A 24,309-nucleotide genomic window follows, 5' to 3' on the forward strand; every position below is an offset into this window, starting at 1 on the left:
TTGCGGCCTGCTTCTCCTTCCTTGGCTTGTCGCCTCTGGCTCTGCTGTGGCTCTTGGGCGTGGGGCTGGCAGCAGCAGGCCCGGCAGAGGGCACATGCTGCCGCCTTGCTGCCACCCTCCCGCTGAGCACAGGCAGGCCTGTCTGGGCTGGGGCCCTGCACCCCCAGCCTTGGGCACAGCGAGGCATGGCAAGCTCCTGCCGCAAGCATCTGCCCTGCCTGCCCCTGACTCCCAGCCTCACTGGAAGCCTCTCAAGCCAGCGCTCATCTCATGCCACTCTCAACTCGCGTGAAGATGCCATGGCAGCCAAACTGCCCTCTGCCCTGGCCCAGAGCTGCTCCCTGCCGCCCATGGCTTGGGGCTGGGCTCCTTGGCCTGCAGCCTCCCGTGCCCAGCTGGGCTGCGGCATCGCGGCGGGCCGAGGGGCAGAGCCTGGCCCTGCAGGAGCTGAGTTGGCAGCCGCCACAGAGCCTGTGTGGTCACAGCTGCGTGCAGAGCGGGCAGCATGGCGGCTGCCAGGGCACAGGCACAGGGGCCCCCTGGGCACCAGGCAGCTGCAGCCCCGTGTGGGGCCTTCAGGAAGGCACCAGCCCTGAGTCAGGCATTTCTGAGAGGGTCCCTGTGACACACCCCGGCCACTTCCCCAGCCCTCCCACGCAGGCCTTGCGCAGGCTGCTGCCTGTCCAGCCCTCCTGGCACCACCAGCCAAAGGGCCCGCTCCCGTCGCAGCCATCAGGGAGCGTGCTGGGCGCTGGCACTGGCCTAAGCGTGCGGGCAGACGGCACTGCTGCGCTCGCCTGCGTGGCCAGGACACAGGAGTCTGGCACTGCCACGCAAAGGCCACCGCCTTCCTAGGGGCTTGCCAGGGACGGGGCTGCGGTTTTGGCGGGCTTTCTGCTGGCCGCAGCTGTCCTGGGCTTGCCCTTGCAGTGCTGACAGCGGTCAGTGCTTGGGTGACACAAGGGACAGCTCAGCCCGGCGGGGGGTCCTGAAGTGATGTCGCCATCGCATCACAAGCCCTGCTCTTTGTGGAGGCGGGGCTGGGGCAGCCTCCGGTGTCACTTTGCCTGTGAGCCAGCGAGCGAGTGAGCAGGTGAAGAGTGTGGCATTGAGCGGGGACGAAGCAGCAAGGCGGCCGGGTAAGAGCTGCCTCCTTTGGTCTCCCCCCAGGCTCTCCTCCTCTCGGGGCCATCGGCCTGGCTCTGTCGGCCTCCTCCGCACCCCAAAACCCCTGCAGGCGCCATCCTTGGGCAGCCAGCTGGGTTGCAGCCTGCCATTGGACGCCCCCTCCCTCCACACGTCCCCTTCCGAGTGCCACAATCGTGGAAACAGCCCCTCAGCAAGGCCCAGCAATGTCCGGCAACGATTGTGCGCGCTTGGTGCTGAGGACAGGGTGTCCCAGGGGAAGGGCGGTGAAAGCAGCCCCCGCAGCGGGCAACCAGGCAAGGCAGAGCGAGGGAGCCCACTGTGCCCTTCTTCTTCCAGAAGTGCTCTCTTGGCGGCCTTGGGCTCTTCTCCTGCGGGTGGATTGACGCTGTCAATCTAGCGGCGCGGAGCAGCGTGCAAAGGGTGAGCCCAAGAGCGGAGAAGGGGGGGCAGGCACTGGGAGGTTGGTGGACCCGCGCTGGAAGGCACTTGCTCAGCAGCACTTGGCCTCCTGCTGACCTCCCTTGGGCTGGCCGGGGCTGGGGGGCTGGCGGGGCACCGCTGCTAAGAGCTGGCTGCTGTGTTTTGCCTTGCACTCTTGAAACAGGACTGCACACGTGAGGCGCGCTCCCTTCGGCGGCATGGAGCCTCAGAGCCTGAGGACCGCGTGCGGGCTCGTGGCACTGAGCTTTTTGCTCCTGTGCCTGCCCAGCTTCCCCTCGGCCTGCAACCTCCTCATGGTGCTCCTGACGGTGGCCTCCACGGCTGTCCTGGATAGCCTCGGGCCCCAGGTAGGAGTCGGCCTTACCATTGCCCCAAGCACTGCCCGCACAGGGACAGGCCTGAGCCCGCGGCAGGGCCCATCCCTGGCGCAGTGTGCACGGGCCCCGCTTTGGCGGGCAGCTCAGCGGCCTGGCCAGGGCCGGCCTGCCTGCGGCAGGCTTCCGCCCCGCTTCAGCCTCTGCTTGCCCTGCTGCCTGTGACGCTGGCAGAGACGAGCAGGCAGAGGCCCCCTGCTTTTACCCGCTCTGCCCTCCAGCAGCACCTGCAGCAAGGGCACCCTCCCTCTCCTGCCCCACAGCCTGCCTCCAGCCTCCGCTCTCCCTGCCCAGGGCAGGCCTGCCCACAGCTGGGGGCACCCGGGCGGAGGCTGCAGGCTCCCCACTAACCCCGCCTTTTCTGGGCCTCTGCAGGGGCCTCTGGGCGCTGCTGGCAGCCTGGGCAACGGCAGCGGGGAGTTGCCCGGAGCTCAGCAGCCGTCTCCCAGAGCCTGGCGGCCTCTTTCGCGCCCTGCGCAGCTCAGGCGCCAACGCGCAGGGGAGCCCTCCTCTGCCCCACCTCTGCAACGCTGGACCACCCTGCAGCTCTGGCCCCCACCACTGCAGACGGCCTCCCCTCCCGCTGCACGCGGTGCCCGCTGGAGAGCGGTGCTGGGCTCCCTGCTTTGCCCAGGCTGCACTTGTGGGGGCTTCAGACGACTGCGCAAGGCCATCCGCAGATGTGCCGCCCTCCTGCGAAGGAGACGACGAGCGCCCAGCAGCCACCAGGCAAGGAGCAGCTACTTTGGTCAAGCACAGAGCTCAGCGCCTGCGCAGAGGCACTGGTAACAAGCGCCCCGCTGAGCTACATGCCTTCGTCACCCCGGCGCCACTGGAAATAAACCTCTGTGCACCATTCTTTGGAGCCAAGAGTGATGCTTGCTCCCAAAACTCACTGATCCAGTTGATTTGAACCATGCCCACGGGCGAGGGCAGTCCCAGCAGCACCATAGGGCCTCTGCTGGGGCCTCCCCTTTGCCCACAAAACCTCTCGCCTTCCCCAGCCAGGCAGGCTGGCACCACCGCCATTGACCAACCTGAACAAGGGCTCTTGCACAGAGCCCTTGCATGTGGAGTGGGTGGGCAAAGGCCTGGGCCAGAGTCGAGGAGCCTCCAGCAGCCCTGGGGATGCTTGAGGCAAGGGGGGCACCACTGCTCTGGACGCAAAGCAAGGAGCCCAGGCACGCAGCGGGCACCGAGGCAGCGAGGGAGAGGGAAGGAGGGTGAGACGGGCAGAGCAGGGCCAAAGGGCTCCTCCTGCAAAGCAGCCTGGCACGTGGGCTCTCTCCAGCACAGTGAGAGCTCAGCGCAGAGCTGGGTGGAGGGGCTTTCTCCCACCCACCACCCCCACGCTGCGCCACCAACACCAGCACACACACCCCCTGGATTCCCCTATGGAAGCCCATGCCAATCCCGTCCAAATGGGAGAAGAAGAACAGAGAAATGCCTCAGTCCCAGAATGCAGAGGCAGTTAAACACAGCAATGATGTGTGGGGGCAGGCCCTTAAGGCAGGTATTCCTCGGCTGGTTATACAGGAAATGCCTACTCCGCAGCTGCAGGCACTGGTGGAGGGCTTTCTGAAGACAGAACTGGGTTGCCCCGACCCGGGCGGGTCCCCGTCTGCTCCCCCAATAGGGGTGGACCAGCAGAATCCTTTTTCGGTAGTCCACATAATGAAGTTTGGGAGGAATTGCATCGCATAACTGGGGCGGATTCAGGAAATTAGGTCTGCCTGAGTCTCGGACAACGGTCCCCGTCCGCAGGCTACAGGCATTTCAGTGGGATGATAAAGGGGGGGCGAGGGGGGCGCTCATGTAGTATTGCTCACTGGAGCGATGTGTGCTCCAGGGCGATTTTTAATAGATACAGGGGCTCCAATTTCTTTAATCACAGCTGATGTGTGGCGTCAGGTTGGAGGACGGAAATTACATCATCAAGCTGTTTGGATTCAGGGTATCAAAGGGAAACCCTGTCGAATTCCATCAGTGCAAATCCATCTCACCCTTCCCGGTGAGAAAAGGTCCAGAAAGTATGTTATGGGAGGAGGAGAAGAAAATTGGTTAGGAATAGACATTTCAGTTGGGCACAGATGGGTGACTCCTCAGGGACATGTGTGGGCATCTGGGGACACCAGCATCCCCCTGAATAACAACACCTCACCTATGGTAAGCAACATTCGGCTCCTGAGGAAGACACCCCTTCTCCCTCCTAGCAAAGTAGTTATGTAAGGCCATACCCCCTTGCCCTCATGGCACGAGTAGCCATAACCCAAGCAATAAAAGATTTAGAGCCGAGGGGGATTAAAGTACCAACTCATTCACCACATAATTCACCAGTTTGGAGCTCAAATCAGAACAATCGATAGAGCATTCTGGAGACTTGGTGAGTGGCTCCATAATAAGAGGGGCCACTCTGGGGCAGAAGATCTCCGGCGAGCAGCAACTGCTCGAGGATGGCCTTTAAGTAAGTTAGCAGCACGGGATATTGTAGCCAGTTGCCCAGAATGCAAAGTTAGAACTCAAGATCATATTACCTTGCTTGCTCAGCCACTAAAGCTTAAGGACGGGAAAGGGTTATGGTCTACCTGGCAGGTAGACTGCATCAGACCTCTCCTTCAAACAGTGCAGGGGTGGAAATCGATTTTGGTAGGAGTGGAAGTCTGCTCAGGCCTAATATGTGTACTTCCCTGTTCCCATGCCACTGGACGAGGAACGAGTCAAGGCCTAACCCGATGCTTTGCTAGTCTGCCTACACCACAGGCCATGCAAAGCGCTAATGGCACTCACTTGCGTAATGAGCTAGTTAAAGAATGGGCCAAAATGAACAGACATGCTCCGGGGTACCCTCAGGCCAATGGAACGGTAGAGCGAGCAAACGGATTGCTAAAGCGGCAGCGTCATTTACAGACTGCCCCATGGGGTGATAGGCTCTGGAGAGCTGTTAGAATCCTCAACCAGCCACTTGGACCTGCTGGTAGCCCCTTGTCACAGGCTTTTCCACCTGGGACACAACAGCTCTTTCCCCAAAGAAACTCGTGAGAACTTGCCACCTGCTTAGCAGCCGGTGCCAAAGTACAAGTCTGACTCCCAACTGTAGGCGCTCTTGAAGGTATCTTAAAGAGACCGAAGGGTCCTTGATCCTGGATAAGAGCCCTTGAAGGAGGGAAGGAAATTCATGTTCCACAGGCTTGGGGGCACCTCCCCAAGACCTCCATTCCTTTGTTTTTCAGCTCTCATCTTCAAGCTCAAGAAGAAAGGTCGTTGGCACCAACCTCTTCACAAACGTGATTAGGACTCCGAATGCTGATGCCAGGATGGCAATGGGCACTAAGAGCTGCTCCAGTAATTCTAGCAATGTGTGTGCTGGGCCTCGAATATTGCTTCTCAAAGTTAACGCAGCAATGTGTCTGACGGCTGTGTTGTCGCGTGGAACCAGCCGAGCCAGTGAACCTACCACCCAACATCTTGAAAGCCATCTAATCCTACAACAAATTCATAACTTTGGCCAACTAATTAAGGAAATGCCATAAGAGCCTGCCTGCATACCCCTGGGTCAGTGGAGGAGGCAGCACGGAAAATCCATGCATGTCCACCTTCTGACTGGGGAGAGCGCTGCCTCAGCCTCTGGAAGAAGGCTGGCTCATTTACCTTTACTACCTACGCAGCTAACAGTAAATATACCTGGCCTGCACACTGCTGGAATGACGCTGCCATTTGTGCTGATGATTATCTTAGTAGAAAGGTTTCTAGACCTTGTTCTTCTTTCCCTTGGGGCTTAGCAGCTAACACGAGTGATTGGGACCGAGGAGACCATTCTGGTCAACAATGCCAGAGAGCATACCTTGGTGTACAGAGCGACCTTCCAAGTTCGCCTCGAATTGTGAAGGTGCATGCTGTTGCCAGTGCCTACCCTGGAGACCCTCGAACAAGAACTTCAACAAAAACTGTGCTACCGATTGCACCTGGGGAAATGGGTTTGGATGTGCATTTTGTTCCTGTGCATGGTTCGTCTCTAACAATCCCAGAGGATCTCCGTGGAAACCCCTGACCTCGTGGATATTCCCAAAGAAAACTCATACCTGCAACTGTTTAATTCATTTTGGCACCACTTCACCCCAAGACCATTCCCTTCTACGTTATCCTCCAATTGCACGGGCTGTATTCCAAGGTCCATTGTGTTTTGACGAGTCAATGCCACATACTCCGTACCTGTATCGCATTGGTGATTACCCTGATCTAGGTAAAACGATGGTCTCTGGCCCACTACCAATACCCAACTGCAATGTTGCTGATGTCCCTGCCCCGAAAGGCATGGCCTGGGCTTGTAACATTCAACATCTTTAGAGCACTCTCCCTGCCTCCTTAGGAGGAGTCCCATGTACCCTAGTAGTACCACTTTTGTGTCCTGAAAGCTGCTATCCAGGGCTACCGTCTGCTCCTTTAGTCAGGAGAGTTCATTCCAAACAGGCACCTACCTCTCTTTGGCGCGACCTCTCTCGGGGAGAACAAGTGAAAAAGAAAATAGCATGGGTATTTGAGGGACTTTTGGCTTGGTATTATGATCTTTCTAGAAACCGTGTACCAATAGCTGAGCTGTCACACCAACTCCAGCTGTTAGCTAATGCTTCCACTCAGGCAGATGAGCTCCTCAATGAGCAGTTACAAGCCACCACTAAAATGACTATTGCAAAGAGATTAGCCTTAGGTTCAATGTTATTGCGACATGGTGGAGTACGCCTGTATGTAAACCTGTCAGCAGAACAATGCTGCATCTATATCCCAACTGTAACTGAACCACTTTCTACCCAAATCAAAATCACGCGTGAGGTCACAGCTGATTCAGCCCGTACCCAGGGAAGCCTATATGATTCCTGGTTTGGATGCTTAATGGAATGGATAGGACTAAATTTTCAAGGATGGTTGAATAGTTTACTGCAATTTATGTTATCTGTGTTGCTATTCTCTATTGTAATTTGCATTGCTTTTGGATGTATTCGTCGTATTATTGAACATTCAGTAGTAGAAATTAAATGTGTGCCTAAAAGCACCAAGCCACGTACCTGAAACCCTAGAAAGTGACACTGTTACAACTATCTATACCCCTGTGTAAGGAAGAGAGCACCTGCTCTCGCTCATTCCTGCCACAAGCTCACTCTCCCTCCATCTCCTCCCCACAGCCCCACAAACACCCCAAAGGCGGGCGTCCAGGGCACCTGGCCAGCCGCACTGGTGCTCCCAACAGAGGACCAGCAGCCGCAGTGGCAGCTCCCAGGAGCCCTGGCCTTGCTCTGTGCCTGCGCAGAGGCACCAGCAACAAGCGCCCCACTCGTCACCTTCGTCACCCCGGAGCCACTGGAAATAAACCTCTGTGCACCATTCTTTGGAGCCAAGAGTGATGCTTGCTCCCAAAACTCACTGAGCCAGTTGACTGGAACCATGCCCACAGGCCTGGGCAGTCCCAGCAGCACCAAAGGGCCTCTGCCGGGGCCTCCCCTTTGCCCACAAAACCTCTCGCCTTCCCCAGCCAGGCAGGCTGGCACCACAGCCCTTGACCAACCTGAACAAGGGCTCTTGCACAGAGCAGGGCCAAAGGGCTCCTCCTGCAAAGCAGCCCGGTACACAGGCTCCCCCCCCCACCAGAGCGAGAGCTCAGGTCTCAGAGCTGGGCGGAGGGGCTTCCTCCCACCCATGACCCCCACGCTGCCCCACCAACACCAGCACACACTCCCTCCTGCCCAGTGCAGCCCAGGGCCGCAGAGCTCTCTTGCAGCCTCTGCTTGGCTCCGTGCGCAGTCCTGGGCTGGGCTGCGCTGGGCTGGGCTGCGCTGGGCTGGGCTGTGCTGGGCTGTGCTGGGCTGCGCTGGGCTGCGCTGGGCTGGGCTGGGCTGCTGAGAGGGCTCTGGCAGGGCCTGAGGAGGTGCTGCTGCACGCTGAGCAAGTCTGAAAGCGTGGGGTTCACACTGTAGCTGTATTCAAGGAACAAAATACCTGCCAACACCTGGGAGATCAGTCTGCAGCATTTGCAACTTCTCTCACTTTGCTGGCTGTAGACTGCAGGTTACAAACTCCTTTAGAGAGGGACTATCTTGTAGCTCCAGACTTCTATCGCATGTAGCACCATTGTTCTATGTCCAGGCCTAGGATTCCCCATGGATGTGGTAATTCAAGGAAAGAAGAAAAGCACAATCTCGAATTTGCTGCAGAATAAAATACTAGTGATGACTTTCCATCCCTCTCTACTTTTTCCAGTGCAACATGTGTACATGCCTTTTCAGTAGGAAGTTTTAGATTCCAGGTATGATTTTTTTTAATAGAACCATAGCAATGAACAAAACCCATCAGACTCTAAACCACCCGTGCTTAAAAGCTGAATGTGAGCACTCAGCCATGCTGAGGGGGTGTCCTTATGCAGGAGGGTGCTCTTAGTTGGTGACAACAGCTAAAGTAATTTGAGTTAGTTTAGCCTTCAGTGAAAGGAGAGCTGTGGAATTTAAAAGCCTTCACACGGGCTAAGAGTCCTCATGGAGACCATTGCTAAGCACCTGCTGGCACCCATAGTTTGTCAGTGCTCTGTGACTTGTTTGGGCATCTGAGCCCTGAACCGGATTTTGCAGTATAAAGCCTGTTTAACCTGGGGTAAAAGTCACCTCATACTTCCAGACTGGAAGATTTTATGGCGCTCATTTCTCACCCCTACTCTCTTTGCAGATGCTAACACAACCTCAACATGAAACAGACCATCTATTGTTGGAACGGTTGATGCCTCCTGCAATTGCTATAGAAGTGTGAACTTGGGCTGGAAGAGCTTCATATGCCACAGCCAGCTGAGAAGGAGAAGCTTCCTGAAACATGATGATTTGGTGATTTTTGCAGAATTTCATGGTAAAGACTCTTCTCTAGCTTCTCCTTGCAAAAACAACTGGATCAGCTCTTTTCTGTCTCTTTCCTATCTCTCTCTTTTCACATGCTCACTCAAATAACTGGTCTCCAGTCTCTAAGCGCTCTTCTCTTCTAACAGGAAGAACTTTTAAAAGGATTTGTTTGCTTTAATTTCAGGCGGGCAATATCGACTGATGTGTTTGTGAGTTCAGAGGAATCTAAATGGCAATGATTTCTTGAAGGTTAACTCCTTGGACACCTTCAAGCACCCTAACCAGTAGCTACCTCCATTTCGAGGCATGTAAACACATTCAAAAGCCTTTTCCATTGTGTCTCTTTCCAAAGAGAGCAGCCACACTTAGCACACTTTTCCAAAGCAGTGAATTCTTCTGGTTTACCTTACTAGTTACCATAAATGCAGTATTATTTCCTATCCTCTGCTGTAAATACGCATCACTTCCTGTGGCACAGCAAGAGCCCTCTAAGGGGCTTATGGACAAGGAGGATCCTCCAGTCCACAGAGCAGCCTGCGACCCTCTGGCACAAAGAATACGGCATACAATAATATCACTCGCTGTTATCTGATGTCTTTCTCTCCTCTTTCCTTCTTTAAAAGATATAATTTACCTCAATAACACTGAGGTCCCTGTTCAGTCTGCACAATCTTCCGTCACGGAAAGCCTCATTCTAGAACGGCGGAAGACAGCAGCCCAGGATATTGAGCCTGTTCAAGACTGGCTTCCGTATCTGCAAGACCCGTGTAACCCAAATCCTTGCCACAGTGATGGAGTCTGTGTGAATACGAAAGGGAAAGCAAGCTGCAGCTACCACTGACCTCTCCTGTCAGCCTCGATTTTCTGCTGAACTCAGTAACACAAGCGATAAGGATTCAGAGCTACGATTCCCCCAAGAAGATCGGGGCCACTCAGTTTTCAGGCAAGAGCGGGAACAAAACACCTCACTGGTTTTGAACTAGCAGCCCCCAGAAAACCCTCTCTGTGGTGCTTCTCAGGGGATGTAAATAGCCTCCAACCCCACCAGGTGGGGATGCTGTGATGGGAACCTCTCTAATGGGAACTGCCCATGCAGAACAGCGCGTGTGGGACTTGTAGGTGGGCCTACAGGGTAGGACACAAGCCCTGCTACACTGGCTCTATCCACTAGCCACTAAACCACTCTCTGTGGTTTATTTTCGCAGGTGCCCATCAGCACAAGCCTTCCTCTTTACGGGTGAGAGATGTCAGTCAATGCAGGTCCATGGAAACATGCTGGGACTGACAGTTGGTGGAATTGCTGGAACCATTGTCTTACCCATCGTCCTCATTTCCATGATGAGTAGAAGATAAAGAGCTGTAGGGGGATAAATCTCAGCCCCGTAGAGTCCAGAAGACATCAGTGTGCAGTGAAAAATGTTAAAGTACAACTTGTAAAAGAGCAGTCAGCATATGAATGTGGAAAGCAAAACAAATCATCTTCTAACAGTTTCTGCCTTAACATGCCCGATTATCTGGCTGGACCTGACCATGGGCAAAGGGGAGTTGCAGATCCATTTACCTTCTGCAAGCTGCTCCAGCCAGGGGAGTCCCCCACAAAAGTTTTCCAGCTCAAAAATTGCCCAGGGTTATATAACGAATGACAAAAATTCCCATGAAGATGAATAAAATTGCAGGCCCTGCTTGGTAGTTGATGTGCGAGAGAGAGAAACAGGAATGAAGCCACGTTGCTGCTCCTTTCTCATCTGCAAGATTGGTGAGAGGAGTTGCCATCACATGCAAGCATGTCTGCCCTCAAGTCCCCCCCTCCCTTCATTTCTCTTCTCTCCAGACCCCTTCCCCTCTTAATGCTATACAAAGCTCCCATGCAGAGGGACATCACACGAAAGCATCCAGGCAAGTCCCAGTGAAGTCCTCTCCTGCCCATAATTTGGTGGTGCTGCTCAGCAAGCTGCCCCTACCCTGGAATTACTTTACCCTCAGCCAGCAGCAGGTATCAGGGGTCTGTGCCAGATAGTGCCATCACTGAGAGAGAAAAGGACAAGATAAGATCACAAGGACATCTCAAGGATTGGGGCTGTGAGGAAAACACGGGGCGGCGGGGGGGGTTCCAGTGGTGGGACACATTCATCAGAAGAGGCCTCTGCCCACTCCACCCCTGCACTGGGAACAGTTGCTCGCTGGAGTTGGGGCTGGCAGAGTTTCATGGCAACAGGCTAGAAGCCTGCTCAAAATTTGTGACTGCCTCTTAGCTGAGGGCAGTAAGCTTCAGCCCAAGCTGCAGGGCAAATCACCTTGTTACTTGTTCTAGCACAAGTGCAGGCACTGTCTTTACCACATCTGGAGTGAAGGGATGGTGCCAAATCTGCTTCGGCTAGTGCAACAATTGAAAAGGTGACAGGAAAGTGAGTCTCAGCAACAAAACAAGACATTGCAACAACGGGCAAAGGGCATAAAGGCATTAAGTGGCTTAGCAGCAACAGAAGAGAAGAGCAATCCGGAACAGAAAGAAAGATTTAACCAGCTGAGAAAGCTCTTTCTTAGTGCTAAAGACATGGAAGCAGGAAGAGACTTGTCAGAAGCCAAACCGAGTCTGGCTTTGCAAAGGAAGGGAAAACAAAGAGCAGTGGGCCTTTTTTCAGCCGTATTCATGAAAAGAGAATACGGGCCAATGAAGACATGCAGCAATGAGCACAGGGGTAAGACAGAGAGAAGCTCACCCAAGTGCACCAAAGTTTCCCTGTGTTTTGGCGAGGAGCGTGGGCAGGAAGGCAGGATGGCTATGAATATAATGGTGTGGAAATGGAAATTGCTCTGTCTGAAATGGAAGTGAAATCTGGTAATGGGGCTGAACGAAGACCAAGGACTAGATATGCCCACTTGGTTCTCTGGCAGGAGCTGGAAAATGGTCTCCTTGCTTTCACAGTGATGTTCTTATACATACCCTGACTCCAGGGGCCGGTGCACCAAACACCAAGAAAATCACGGGTAGAATTGCAAGATGGCATAACTCACTGCAAAAACATGCATGTACTTGGACACTGTTCAGTTTATGTCTGTTGACATAACTGTATGTTATAACTATAAGCCCATGTATCTGGGCTTTCTCCCACCCACGACCCCCACGCTGCCCCGCCAACACCAGCACACGCTCCCTCCTGCCCAGTGCAGCCCGGGGCCGCAGAGCTCTCTTGCAGCCTCTGCTTGGCTCGGCGTGCAGTGCTGTGCTGTGCAGTGCTGGCTTGTGCTGTGCTGGGCTGGGCTGGGCTGTGCTGTGCTGTGCGGTGCTGGTCTGTGCTGGGCTGGGCTGGGCTGTGCTGTGCGGTGCTGGTCTGTGCTGGGCTGGGCTGAGCTGTGTTGTTCTGGGCTGGGCTGCTGAGAGGGCTCTGGCAGGGCCTTTGGAGGTGCTGCTGCATGCTGAGCAAGACAGCAGAGGGGAAGAGCTGCCCCAGGCCAGAGGAGCCAGCGTCACCAAGCACCCAGGGGCTGGGCACCCACGCGCAGCTGTGGAGCACAGCAGCAGCAGCTGCCGCTCACTCCCCAGCATCACAGACAAGTGTCCTTCAGCTCCGGGAAGGTGCTGGAAAGCGTGCAGGAAGCTGCTGTCCCAAAACTGAGGGGGAGAGCTTTGGGAAGAGCAGGCTGACAGTCCTTCACAAAACTCAACCTGAAGCAAGTGGAGGGCACCTGCTCTCGCTCATTCCTGCCACAAGCTCACTCTCCCTCCATGTCCTCCCCGCAGCCCCACAAACACCCCAACGGCGGGCGTCCAGGGCACCTGGCCAGCCGCACTGGTGCTCCCAACAGAGGAGCAGCAGCCGCAGTGGCAGCTCCCAGGAGCCCTGGCCTTGCTCTTCACTGCCGATGGCATCTCCTTGGTGCAGACATCTGCTCTGGCCTTGAGAGCCATCGGCTGGCACCGGCTGCTGCTGGGCCTCCCGCTCTCCCTTCCTTCAGCTTCCCTCAGCCTCCGCCCAGGTTGCGGCCTGCTTCTCCTTCCTTGGCTTGTCGCCTCTGGCTCTGCTGTGGCTCTTGGGCGTGGGGCTGGCAGCAGCAGGCCCGGCAGAGAGCTGCAGCCCCGTGTGGGGCCTTCAGGAAGGCACCAGCCCTGAGTCAGGCATTTCTGAGAGGGTCCCTGTGACACACCCCGGCCACTTCCCCAGCCCTCCCACGCAGGCCTTGCGCAGGCTGCTGCCTGTCCAGCCCTCCTGGCACCACCAGCCAAAGGGCCCGCTCCCGTCGCAGCCATCAGGGAGCGTGCTGGGCGCTGGCACTGGCCTAAGCGTGCGGGCAGACGGCACTGCTGCGCTCGCCTGCGTGGCCAGGACACAGGAGTCTGGCACTGCCACGCAAAGGCCACCGCCTTCCTAGGGGCTTGCCAGGGACGGGGCTGCGGTTTTGGCGGGCTTTCTGCTGGCCGCAGCTGTCCTGGGCTTGCCCTTGCAGTGCTGACAGCGGTCAGTGCTTGGGTGACACAAGGGACAGCTCAGCCCGGCGGGGGGTCCTGAAGTGATGTCGCCATCGCATCACAAGCCCTGCTCTTTGTGGAGGCGGGGCTGGGGCAGCCTCCGGTGTCACTTTGCCTGTGAGCCAGCGAGCGAGTGAGCAGGTGAAGAGTGTGGCATTGAGCGGGGACGAAGCAGCAAGGCGGCCGGGTAAGAGCTGCCTCCTTTGGTCTCCCCCCAGGCTCTCCTCCTCTCGGGGCCATCGGCCTGGCTCTGTCGGCCTCCTCCGCACCCCAAAACCCCTGCAGGCGCCATCCTTGGGCAGCCAGCTGGGTTGCAGCCTGCCATTGGACGCCCCCTCCCTCCACACGTCCCCTTCCGAGTGCCACAATCGTGGAAACAGCCCCTCAGCAAGGCCCAGCAATGTCCGGCAACGATTGTGCGCGCTTGGTGCTGAGGACAGGGTGTCCCAGGGGAAGAGCGGTGAAAGCAGCCCCCGCAGCGGGCAACCAGGCAAGGCAGAGCGAGGGAGCCCACTGTGCCCTTCTTCTTCCAGAAGTGCTCTCTTGGCGGCCTTGGGCTCTTCTCCTGGGGGTGGATTGACGCTGTCAATCTAGCGGCGCGGAGCAGCGTGCAAAGGGTGAGCCCAAGAGCGGAGAAGGGGGGGCAGGCACTGGGAGGTTGGTGGACCCGCGCTGGAAGGCACTTGCTCAGCAGCACTTGGCCTCCTGCTGACCTCCCTTGGGCTGGCCGGGGCTGGGGGGCTGGCGGGGCACCGCTGCTAAGAGCTGGCTGCTGTGTTTTGCCTTGCACTCTTGAAACAGGACTGCAGACGTGAGGCGCGCTCCCTTCGGCGGCATGGAGCCTCAGAGCCTGAGGACCGCGTGCGGGCTCGTGGCACTGAGCTTTTTGCTCCTGTGCCTGCCCAGCTTCCCCTCGGCCTGCAACCTCCTCATGGTGCTCCTGACGGTGGCCTCCACGGCTGTCCTGGATAGCCTCGGGCCCCAGGTGGGAGTCGGCCTTACCATTGCCCCAAGCACTGCCCGCACAGGGACAGGCCTGAGCCCGCGGCAGGGCCCATCCCTGGCGCAGTGTGCACGGGCCCCGCTTTGGCGGGCAGCTCAGCGGCCTGGCCAGGGCCGGCCTGCCTGCGGCAGGCTTCCGCCCCGCTGCAGCCTCTGCTTGCCCTGCTGCCTGTGACGCTGGCAGAGACGAGCAGGCAGAGGCCCCCCGCTTTTACCCGCTCTGCCCTCCAGCAGCACCTGCAGCAAGGGCACCCTCCCTCTCCTGCCCCACAGCCTGCCTCCAGCCTCCGCTCTCCCTGCCCAGGGCAGGCCTGCCCACAGCTGGGGGCACCCGGGCGGAGGCTGCAGGCTCCCCACTAACCCCGCCTTTTCTGGGCCTCTGCAGGGGCCTCTGGGCGCTGCTGGCAGCCTGGGCAACGGCAGCGGGGAGTTGCCCGGAGCTCAGCAGCCGTCTCCCAGAGCCTGGCGGCCTCTTTCGCGCCCTGCGCAGCTCAGGCGCCAACGCGCAGGGGAGCCCTCCTCTGCCCCACCTCTGCAACGCTGGACCACCCTGCAGCTCTGGCCCCCACCACTGCAGACGGCCTCCCCTCCCGCTGCACGCGGTGCCCGCTGGAGAGCGGTGCTGGGCTCCCTGCTTTGCCCAGGCTGCACTTGTGGGGGCTTCAGACGACTGCGCAAGGCCATCCGCAGATGTGCCGCCCTCCTGCGACGGAGACGACGAGCGCCCAGCAGCCACCAGGCAAGGAGCAGCTACTTTGGTCAAGCACAGAGCTCAGCGCCTGCGCAGAGGCACTGGTAGCAAGCGCCCCGCTGAGCTACATGCCTTCGTCACCCCGGCGCCACTGGAAATAAACCTCTGTGCACCATTCTTTGGAGCCAAGAGTGATGCTTGCTCCCAAAACTCACTGATCCAGTTGATTTGAACCATGCCCACGGGCGAGGGCAGTCCCAGCAGCACCAAAGGGCCTCTGCTGGGGCCTCCCCTTTGCCCACAAAACCTCTCGCCTTCCCCAGCCAGGCAGGCTGGCACCACCGCCATTGACCAACCTGAACAAGGGCTCTTGCACAGAGCTCTTGCATGTGGAGTGGGTGGGCAAAGGCCTGGGCCAGAGTCGAGGAGCCTCCAGCAGCCCTGGGGATGCTTGAGGCAAGGGGGGCACCACTGCTCTGGACGCAAAGCAAGGAGCCCAGGCACGCAGCGGGCACCGAGGCAGCGAGGGAGAGGGAAGGAGGGTGAGACAGGCAGAGCAGGGCCAAAGGGCTCCTCCTGCAAAGCAGCCCGGCACGTGGGCTCTCTCCAGCACAGTGAGAGCTCAGCGCAGAGCTGGGTGGAGGGGCTTTCTCCCACCCACCACCCCCACGCTGCGCCACCAACACCAGCACACACACCCCCTGGATTCCCCTATGGAAGCCCATGCCAATCCCGTCCAAATGGGACCCTGAATAAGGGGTGCTACAGCCGCACTAAAGCTTGCACTGAGTAGTGTTAAGAATGAGCTTCAGAATGTGCCGTTGACGTGGGCAGAGGTGAGTCATCGGGTTCTGACCTTAGTTCGGGAAACGGGGGCAGAGAGTGAAGCTCCCCGTGCACCAAAGCCAGTCCGAGCAGTGACCGCCCGCACTGTTAGATCAAAAGAAAAAGAACAGAGAAATGCCTCAGTCCCGGAATGCAGAGGCAGTTAAACACAGCAATGATGTGTGGGGGCAGGCCCTTAAGGCAGGTATTCCTCGGCTGGTTATACAGGGAATGCCTACTCCGCAGCCGCAGGCACTGGTGGAGGGCTTTCTGAAGACAGAACTGGGTTGCCCCGACCCGGGCGGGTCCCCGTCTGCTCCCCCAATAGGGGTGGACCAGCAGAATCCTTTTTCGGTAGTCCACATAATGAAGTTTGGGAGGAATTGCGTCGCATAACTGGGGCGGATTCAGGAAATTAGGTCTGCCTGAGACTCGGACAACGGTCCCCGTCCGCAGGCTACAGGCATTTCAGTGGGACGATAAAGGGGGGGCGAGGGGGGCGCTCATGTAGTATTGCTCAGCGATGTGTGCTCCAGGGCAATTTTTAATAGATACAGGGGCTCCAATTTCTTTAATCACAGCTGATGTGTGGCGTCAGGTTGGAGGACGGAAATTACATCATCAAGCTGTTTGGATTCAGGGTATCAAAGGGAAACCCTGTCGAATTCCATCAGTGCAAATCCATCTCACCCTTCCCGGTGAGAAAAGGTCCAGAAAGTACGTTATGGGAGGAGGAGAAGAAAATTGGGTAGGAATAGACATTTCAGTTGGGCACAGATGGGTGACTCCTCAGGGACATGTGTGGGCATCTGGGGACACCAGCATCCCCCTGAATAACAACACCTCACCTATGGTAAGCAACATTCGGCTCCTGAGGAAGACACCCCTTCTCCCTCCTAGCAAAGTAGTTATGTAAGGCCATACCCCCTTGCCCTCATGGCACGAGTAGCCATAACCCAAGCAATAAAAGATTTAGAGCCGAGGGGGATTATAGTACCAACTCATTCACCACATAATTCACCAGTTTGGAGCTCAAATCAGAACAATCGATAGAGCATTCTGGAGACTTGGTGAGTGGCTCCATAATAAGAGGGGCCACTCTGGGGCAGAAGATCTCCGGCGAGCAGCAACTGCTCGAGGATGGCCTTTAAGTAAGTTAGCAGCACGGGATATTGTAGCCAGTTGCCCAGAATGCAAAGTTAGAACTCAAGATCATATTACCTTGCTTGCTCAGCCACTAAAGCTTAAGGACGGGAAAGGGTTATGGTCTACCTGGCAGGTAGACTGCATCAGACCTCTCCTTCAAACAGTGCAGGGGTGGAAATCGATTTTGGTAGGAGTGGAAGTCTGCTCAGGCCTAATATGTGTACATCCCTGTTCCCATGCCACTGGACGAGGAACGAGTCAAGGCCTAACCCGATGCTTTGCTAGTCTGCCTACACCAGAGGCCATGCAAAGCGCTAATGGCACTCACTTGCGTAATGAGCTAGTTAAAGAATGGGCCAAAATGAACAGACATGCTCCGGGGTACCCTCAGGCCAATGGAACGGTAGAGCGAGCAAACGGATTGCTAAAGCGGCAGCTTCATTTAAAGACTGCCCCATGGGGTGATAGGCTCTGGAGAGCTGTTAGAATCCTCAAACAGCCACTTGGACCTGCTGGTAGCCCCTTGTCACAGGCTTTTCCACCTGGGACACAACAGCTCTTTCCCCAAAGAAACTCGCGAGAACTTGCCACCTGCTTAGCAGCCGGTGCCAAAGTACAAATCTGACTCCCAACTCTAGGGACTCTTGAAGGTATCTTAAAGAGACCGAAGGGTCCTTGATCCTGGATAAGAGCCCTTGAAGGAGGGAAGGAAATTCATGTTCCACAGGCTTGGGGGCACCTCCCCAAGACCTCTTCTTTTGTTTTTCAGCTCTCATCTTCAAGCTCAAGAAGAAAGGTCGTTGGCACCATCCTCTTCACAAACATGATTAGGACTCCGAATGCTGATGCCAGGATGGCAATGGGCACTAAGAGCTGCTCCAGTAATTCTAGCAATGTGTGTGCTGGGCCTCGAATATTGCTTCTCAAAATTAACGCAGCAATGTGTCTGACGGCTGTGTTGTCGCGTGGAACCAGCCGAGCCAGTGAATCTACCACCCAGCATCTTGAAAGCCATCTAATCCTACAACAAATTCATAACTTTGGCCAACTAATTAAGGAAGTGCCATAAGAGCCTGCCTGCATACCCCTGGGTCGGTGGAGGAGGCAGCACGGAAAATCCATGCATGTCCACCTTCTGACTGGGGAAAGCGCTGCCTCAGCCTCTGGAAGAAGGCTGGCTCATTTACCTTTACTACCTACGCAGCTAACAGTAAATATTCCTGGCCTGCACACTGCTGGAATGATGCTGCCATTTGTGCTGATGATTATCTTAGTAGAAAGGTTTCTAGACCTTGTTCTTCTTTCCCTTGGGGCTTAGCAGCTAACACGAGTGATTGGGACCGAGGAGACCATTCTGGTCAACAATGCCAGAGAGCATACCTTGGTGTACAGAGCGACCTTCCAAGTTCGCCTCGAATTGTGAAGGTGCATGCTGTTGCCAGTGCCTACCCTGGAGACCCTCGAACAAGAACTTCAACAAAAACTGTGCTACCGATTGCACCTGGGGAAATGGGTTTGGATGTGCATTTTGTTCCTGTGCATGGTTCGTCTCTAACAATCCCAGAGGATCTCCGTGGAAACCCCTGACCTCGTGGATATTCCCAAAGAAAACTCATACCTGCAACTGTTTAATTCATTGTGGCACCACTTCACCCCAAGACCATTACCTTCTACGTTATCCTCCAATTGCACGGGCTGTATTCCAAGGTCCATTGTGTTTTGACTAGTCAATGCCACATACTCCGTACCTGTATCGCATTGGTGATTACCCTGATTTAGGTAAAACGATGGTCTCTGGCCCACTACCAATACCCAACTGCAATGTTGCTGATGTCCCTGCCCCGAAAGGCATGGCCTGGGCTTGTAACATTCAACATCTTTAGAGCACTCTCCCTGCCTCCTTAGGAGGAGTCCCATGTACCCTAGTAGTACCACTTTTGTGTCCTGAAAGCTACTATCCAGGGCTACCGTCTGCTCCTTTAGTCAGGAGAGTTCATTCCAAACAGGCACCTACCTCTCTTTGGCGCGACCTCTCTCGGGGAGAACAAGTGAAAAAGAAAACAGCATGGGTATTTGAGGGACTTTTGGCTTGGTATTATGATCTTTCTAGAAACCGTGTACCAATAGCTGAGCTGTCAGACCAACTCCAGCTGTTAGCTAATGCTTCCACTCAGGCAGATGAGCTCCTCAATGAGCAGTTACAAGCCACCACTAAAATGACTATTGCAAAGAGATTAGCCTTAGGTTCAATGTTATTGCGACATGGTGGAGTACGCCTGTATGTAAACCTGTCAGCAGAACAATGCTGCATCTATATCCCAACTGTAACTGAACCACTTTCTACCCAAATCAAAATCACGCGTGAGGTCACAGCTGATTCAGCCCGTACCCAGGGAAGCCTATATGATTCCTGGTTTGGATGCTTAATGGAATGGATAGGACTAAATTTTCAAGGATGGTTGAATAGTTTACTGCAATTTATGTTATCTGTGTTGCTATTCTCTATTGTAATTTGCATTGCTTTTGGATGTATTCGTCGTATTATTGAACGTTCAGTAGTAGAAATTAAATATGTGTGCCTAAAAGCACCAAGCCACGTACCTGAAACCCTAGAAAGTGACACTGTTACAACTATCTATACCCCTGTGTAAGGAAGAGAGCACCTGCTCTCGCTCATTCCTGCCACAAGCTCACTCTCCCTCCATGTCCTCCCCGCAGCCCCACAAACACCCCAACGGCGGGCGTCCAGGGCACCTGGCCAGCCGCACTGGTGCTCCCAACAGAGGAGCAGCAGCCGCAGTGGCAGCTCCCAGGAGCCCTGGCCTTGCTCTGTGCCTGCGCAGAGGCACCAGCAACAAGCGCCCCACTCATCACCTTCGTCACCCCGGCGCCACTGGAAATAAACCTCTGTGCACCTGATCCCTGTGTAAGGAAGAGGTGTTCTCACCACCACTACACAGTATGGAAGGTGTCGATGGAGTCGAGGGGTGGAAATGTGGGGGGATGCTCCCAGCTTCCCCCCGCCCATCTGGTGCCACTTACAAGCAGTTTGCATTCCTGTGCTTTGCTCTCTGAAAGGCAGGATGTCAAGGCTTTGAGAGAAGGCCTGCTTGCGCATCGGGAGGATGTCAAAGCTGTGAAATGAGGCCTGCTTGGGCGCCAGGACCCTGGCAAACAAAGCCGCCTCTCGCTGCCGGAACAGTGTTAATTAGGGTGGTCTGGACTCTCTCTTCCTCCTCAGGACCTTGGGACAGAACACCTACTTTCGCTGCTGGGGCAGTGTTAATCACTGCAGACTGGAACTAACTGCTTCTCACCCGAGCTATGGGATCTCTGCTTGGGACCACCCCTGCAAGAGTGAAGCAGACATTCGCAGTCACTCAGACTCCTTCTTCAGTGCTGAAGAGTGCTCAAGGCAGCTAGCCTGCCCTTGGGGGTGTTCGGCTATCCCCCTCTCACCCCATGACTGTCGGTGCCATCGTCATAACGACGACGGAGGAGAGTCAAACCCTGCAACAGCCAGGAGCGAGGGACTGCGACTGCGCAAAGACAACTGCAACTGGCCTAGCGACTCCACCTCCACCTTCCCCTGAAGGGTAGGAAGAGGTTGGCCCCGGAGGCCGTCTTTGGCTCTGCACGGGTGACAGCGGGTCTGCCAACTTGTGGGTCCCCTCGGGTCGGGGACGCCCTCCCACAGTTACTTCCCTGGGATGGAGTGTACGTTGGCCGCTCAGGCAACGTGTGGGTGAGATCAATCAGAATTGGAAAAGAAGTATTCTAGCTGAACTAAGTTTCTGTTGGTAAGAACTGCTGCTTTGTACTGTTGCAATGTGTGTTGTAAACTTAGATCTTTCAAATAAGTTGTGGAGTCAGGCAGTAAATCTCCTTCCTGCCCTCCTCCCCTCCCTTGCGCCACACAAAACCCTCACGGTCTGAGACTGTAAAGACAGGCGGTGGTCCCGCGACATGCTGGAAAGCGTGCAGGAAGCTGCTGTCCCACAACTGAGGGGGAGAGCTTTGGGAAGAGCAGGCTGACAGTCCTTCACAAAACTCAGCCTGAAGCAAGTGGAGGGCACCTGCTCTCGCTCATTCCTGCCACAAGCTCACTCTCCCTCCATGTCCTCCCCACAGCCCCACAAACACCCCAACGGCGGGCGTCCAGGGCACCTGGCCAGCCGCACTGGTGCTCCCAACAGAGGAGCAGCAGCCGCAGTGGCAGCTCCCAGGAGCCCTGGCCTTGCTCTGTGCCTGCGCAGAGGCACCAGCAACAAGCGCCCCACTCGTCACCTTCGTCACCCCGGCGCCACTGGAAATAAACCTCTGTGCACCATTCTTTGGAGCCGAGAGTGATGCTTGCTCCCAAAACTCACTGAGCCAGTTGACTGGAACCATGCCCACAGGCCTGGGCAGTCCCAGCAGCACCAAAGGGCCTCTGCCGGGGCCTCCCCTTTGCCCACAAAACCTCTCGCCTTCCCCAGCCAGGCAGGCTGGCACCACAGCCCTTGACCAACCTGAACAAGGGCTCTTGCACAGAGCAGGGCCAAAGGGCTCCTCCTGCAAAGCAGCCCGGTACACAGGCTCTCCCCACCAGAGCGAGAGCTCAGCTCTCAGAGCTGGGCGGAGGGGCTTCCTCCCACCCACGGCCCCCATGCTGCCCCGCCAACACCATCCTGCCCAGTGCACACACACCCTCCTGCCCAGTGCAGCCCGGGGCTGCACAGCTCTCTTGCAGCCTCTGCTTGGCTCCGTGCGCAGTGCTATGCTGTGCTGGGCTGAGCTGTTCTGGGCTGAGCTGTGCTGGGCTGTGCTGAGCTGAGCTGGGCTGAGCTGGGCTGGGCTGTGCTGAGCTGGGCTGGGCTGGGCTGTGCTGGCCTATCCTGAGGTGGGCTGCGCTGTGCTGTGCTGGCCTATCCGGAGGTGGGCTGGGCTGTGCTGTGCTGGCCTATCTTAAGCTGGGCTGTGCTGAGCTGAGCTGGGCTAAGCTGAGCTGTGCAGGGGTGAGCTAGGCTGAGCTGACCTGGGCTGGGCTGAGCTGACCTGGGCTGAGCTGACCTGGGCTGGGCTGACCTGGGCTGGGCTGGGCTGAGCTGGGCTGGGCTGAGCTGAGCTGGGCTGAGCTAGGCTGGGCTGAGCTGGGCTGACCTGGGCTGGGCTGACCTGAGCTGGGCTGAGCTGGGCTGAGCTGGGCTGGGCTGAGCTGGGCTGAGCTGGGCTGGGCTGAGCTGGGCTGGGCTGACCTGGGCTGGGCTGACCTGAGCTGGGCTGAGCTGGGCTGAGCTGGGCTGGGCTGAGCTGGGCTGAGCTGGGCTGGGCTGGGCTGGGCTGGGCTGGGCTGGGCTGAGCTGGGCTGGGCTGAGCTGAGCTGGGCTGGGCTGGGCTGGGCTGGGCTGAGCTGGGCTGGGCTGGGCTGAGCTGGGCTGGGCTGGGCTGGGCTGGGCTGAGCTGGGCTGGGCTGGGCTGAGCTGGGCTGGGCTGGGCTGGGCTGAGCTGGGCTGGGCTGGGCTGGGCTGGGCTGGGCTGAGCTGGGCTGGGCTGGGCTGGGCTGGGCTGAGCTGGGCTGGGCTGGGCTGAGCTGGGCTGGGCTGGGCTGGGCTGGGCTGGGCTGGGGTGAGCTGGGCTGGGCTGGGCTGGGGTGAGCTGGGCTGGGGTGAGCTGGGCTGGGCTGGGCTGGGCTGGGCTGGGCTGAGCTGGGCTGGGCTGAGCTGGGCTGAGCTGAGCTGGGCTGGGCTGGGCTGGGCTGGGCTGGGCTGGGCTGGGCTGGGCTGGGCTGAGCTGGGCTGGGGTCAGCTGGGCTGAGCTGGGCTGACCTGGGCTGGGCTGAGCTGGGCTGACCTGGGCTGGGCTGAGCTGGGCTGACCTGGGCTGACCTGGGCTGGGCTGAGCTGGGCTGACCTGGGCTGGGCTGAGCTGGGCTGGGCTGAGCTGGGCTGGGGTGAGCTGGGCTGGGGTGAGCTGGGCTGGGCTGGGCTGGGCTGGGCTGACCTGGGCTGGGCTGGGCTGACCTGGGCTGGGCTGACCTGGGCTGGGCTGCGCTGGGCTGGGCTGACCTGGGCTGGGCTGCGCTGGGCTGGGCTGACCTGGGCTGGGCTGGGCTGACCTGGGCTGGGCTGGGCTGGGCTGAGCTGGGCTGGGCTGGGCTGAGCTGGGCTGGGCTGAGCTGGGCTGGGCTGGGCTGAGCTGGGCTGGGCTGGGCTGAGCTGGGCTGGGCTGGGCTGGGCTGGGCTGAGCTGGGCTGAGCTGGGCTGGGCTGGGCTGGGCTGACCTGGGCTGGGCTGACCTGGGCTGGGCTGACCTGGGCTGGGCTGACCTGGGCTGGGCTGGGCTGACCTGGGCTGGGCTGGGCTGACCTGGGCTGAGCTGGGCTGGGCTGACCTGGGCTGGGCTGACCTGGGCTGGGCTGAGCTGGGCTGGGCTGGGCTGAGCTGGGCTGAGCTGATCTGGACTGGGCTGGGCTGAGCTGGGCTGAGCTGATCTGGGCTGAGCTGGGCTGAGCTGGGCTGGGCTGTGCTGAGCTGGGCTGGGGTGAGCTGGGCTGAGCTGGGCTGGGCTGGGCTGGGCTGAGCTGGGCTGGGCTGGGCTGGGCTGGGCTGATCTGGGCTGAGCTGGGCTGGGCTGAGCTGGGCTGGGCTGAGCTGGGCTGGGCTGGGCTGAGCTGGGCTGGGCTGAGCTGGGCTGGGCTGAGCTGGGCTGGGCTGAGCTGGGCTGGGGTGAGCTGGGCTGGGCTGGGCTGGGCTGGGCTGACCTGGGCTGACCTGGGCTGGGCTGACCTGGGCTGACCTGGGCTGGGCTGGGCTGACCTGGGCTGAGCTGGGCTGGGCTGGGCTGGGCTGGGCTGAGCTGGGCTGGGCTGATCTGGGCTGAGCTGGGCTGGGCTGAGCTGGGCTGGGCTGAGCTGGGCTGGGCTGAGCTGGGCTGGGCTGGGCTGGGGTGAGCTGGGCTGGGCTGGGCTGGGCTGGGCTGACCTGGGCTGACCTGGGCTGGGCTGGGCTGACCTGGGCTGGGCTGAGCTGGGCTGAGCTGGGCTGGGCTGAGCTGGGCTGGGCTGAGCTGGGCTGGGCTGAGCTGGGCTGGGCTGAGCTGGGCTGGGCTGGGCTGGGCTGGGCTGGGCTGAGCTGGGCTGGGCTGGGCTGGGCTGGGCTGAGCTGGGCTGGGCTGAGCTGGGCTGGGCTGGGCTGGGCTGGGCTGAGCTGAGCTGGGCTGGGCTGGGCTGAGCTGGGCTGAGCTGGGCTGGGCTGGGCTGGGCTGAGCTGGGCTGGGCTGGGCTGAGCTGGGCTGACCTGGGCTGAGCTGGGCTGGGCTGGGCTGGGCTGGGCTGGGCTGGGCTGAGCTGGGCTGGGCTGA

The 24,309-nt window shown here is 58.0% G+C and overlaps 1 protein-coding gene across 1 annotated transcript in view; it reads left to right on the forward strand.

Moving 5' to 3' along the window:
- LOC135327777 (PIN2/TERF1-interacting telomerase inhibitor 1-like) overlaps positions 1-10,518 on the forward strand; it is a 39,514-nt gene extending 28,996 nt beyond the window's left edge. Inside the window, exon 7 of the mRNA XM_064508288.1 lies at positions 10,042-10,518. Coding sequence (XP_064364358.1) covers positions 10,042-10,121 — 80 coding nt within the window. The 3' untranslated portion in view covers positions 10,122-10,518. The remainder of the gene's footprint in view (positions 1-10,041) is intronic.
- Positions 10,519-24,309: the final 13,791 nt, after the last annotated feature.

The sequence above is a fragment of the Dromaius novaehollandiae genome, chromosome 3, assembly GCF_036370855.1.
Source record: "Dromaius novaehollandiae isolate bDroNov1 chromosome 3, bDroNov1.hap1, whole genome shotgun sequence".
NCBI classification, from domain to species: domain Eukaryota; kingdom Metazoa; phylum Chordata; class Aves; order Casuariiformes; family Dromaiidae; genus Dromaius; species Dromaius novaehollandiae.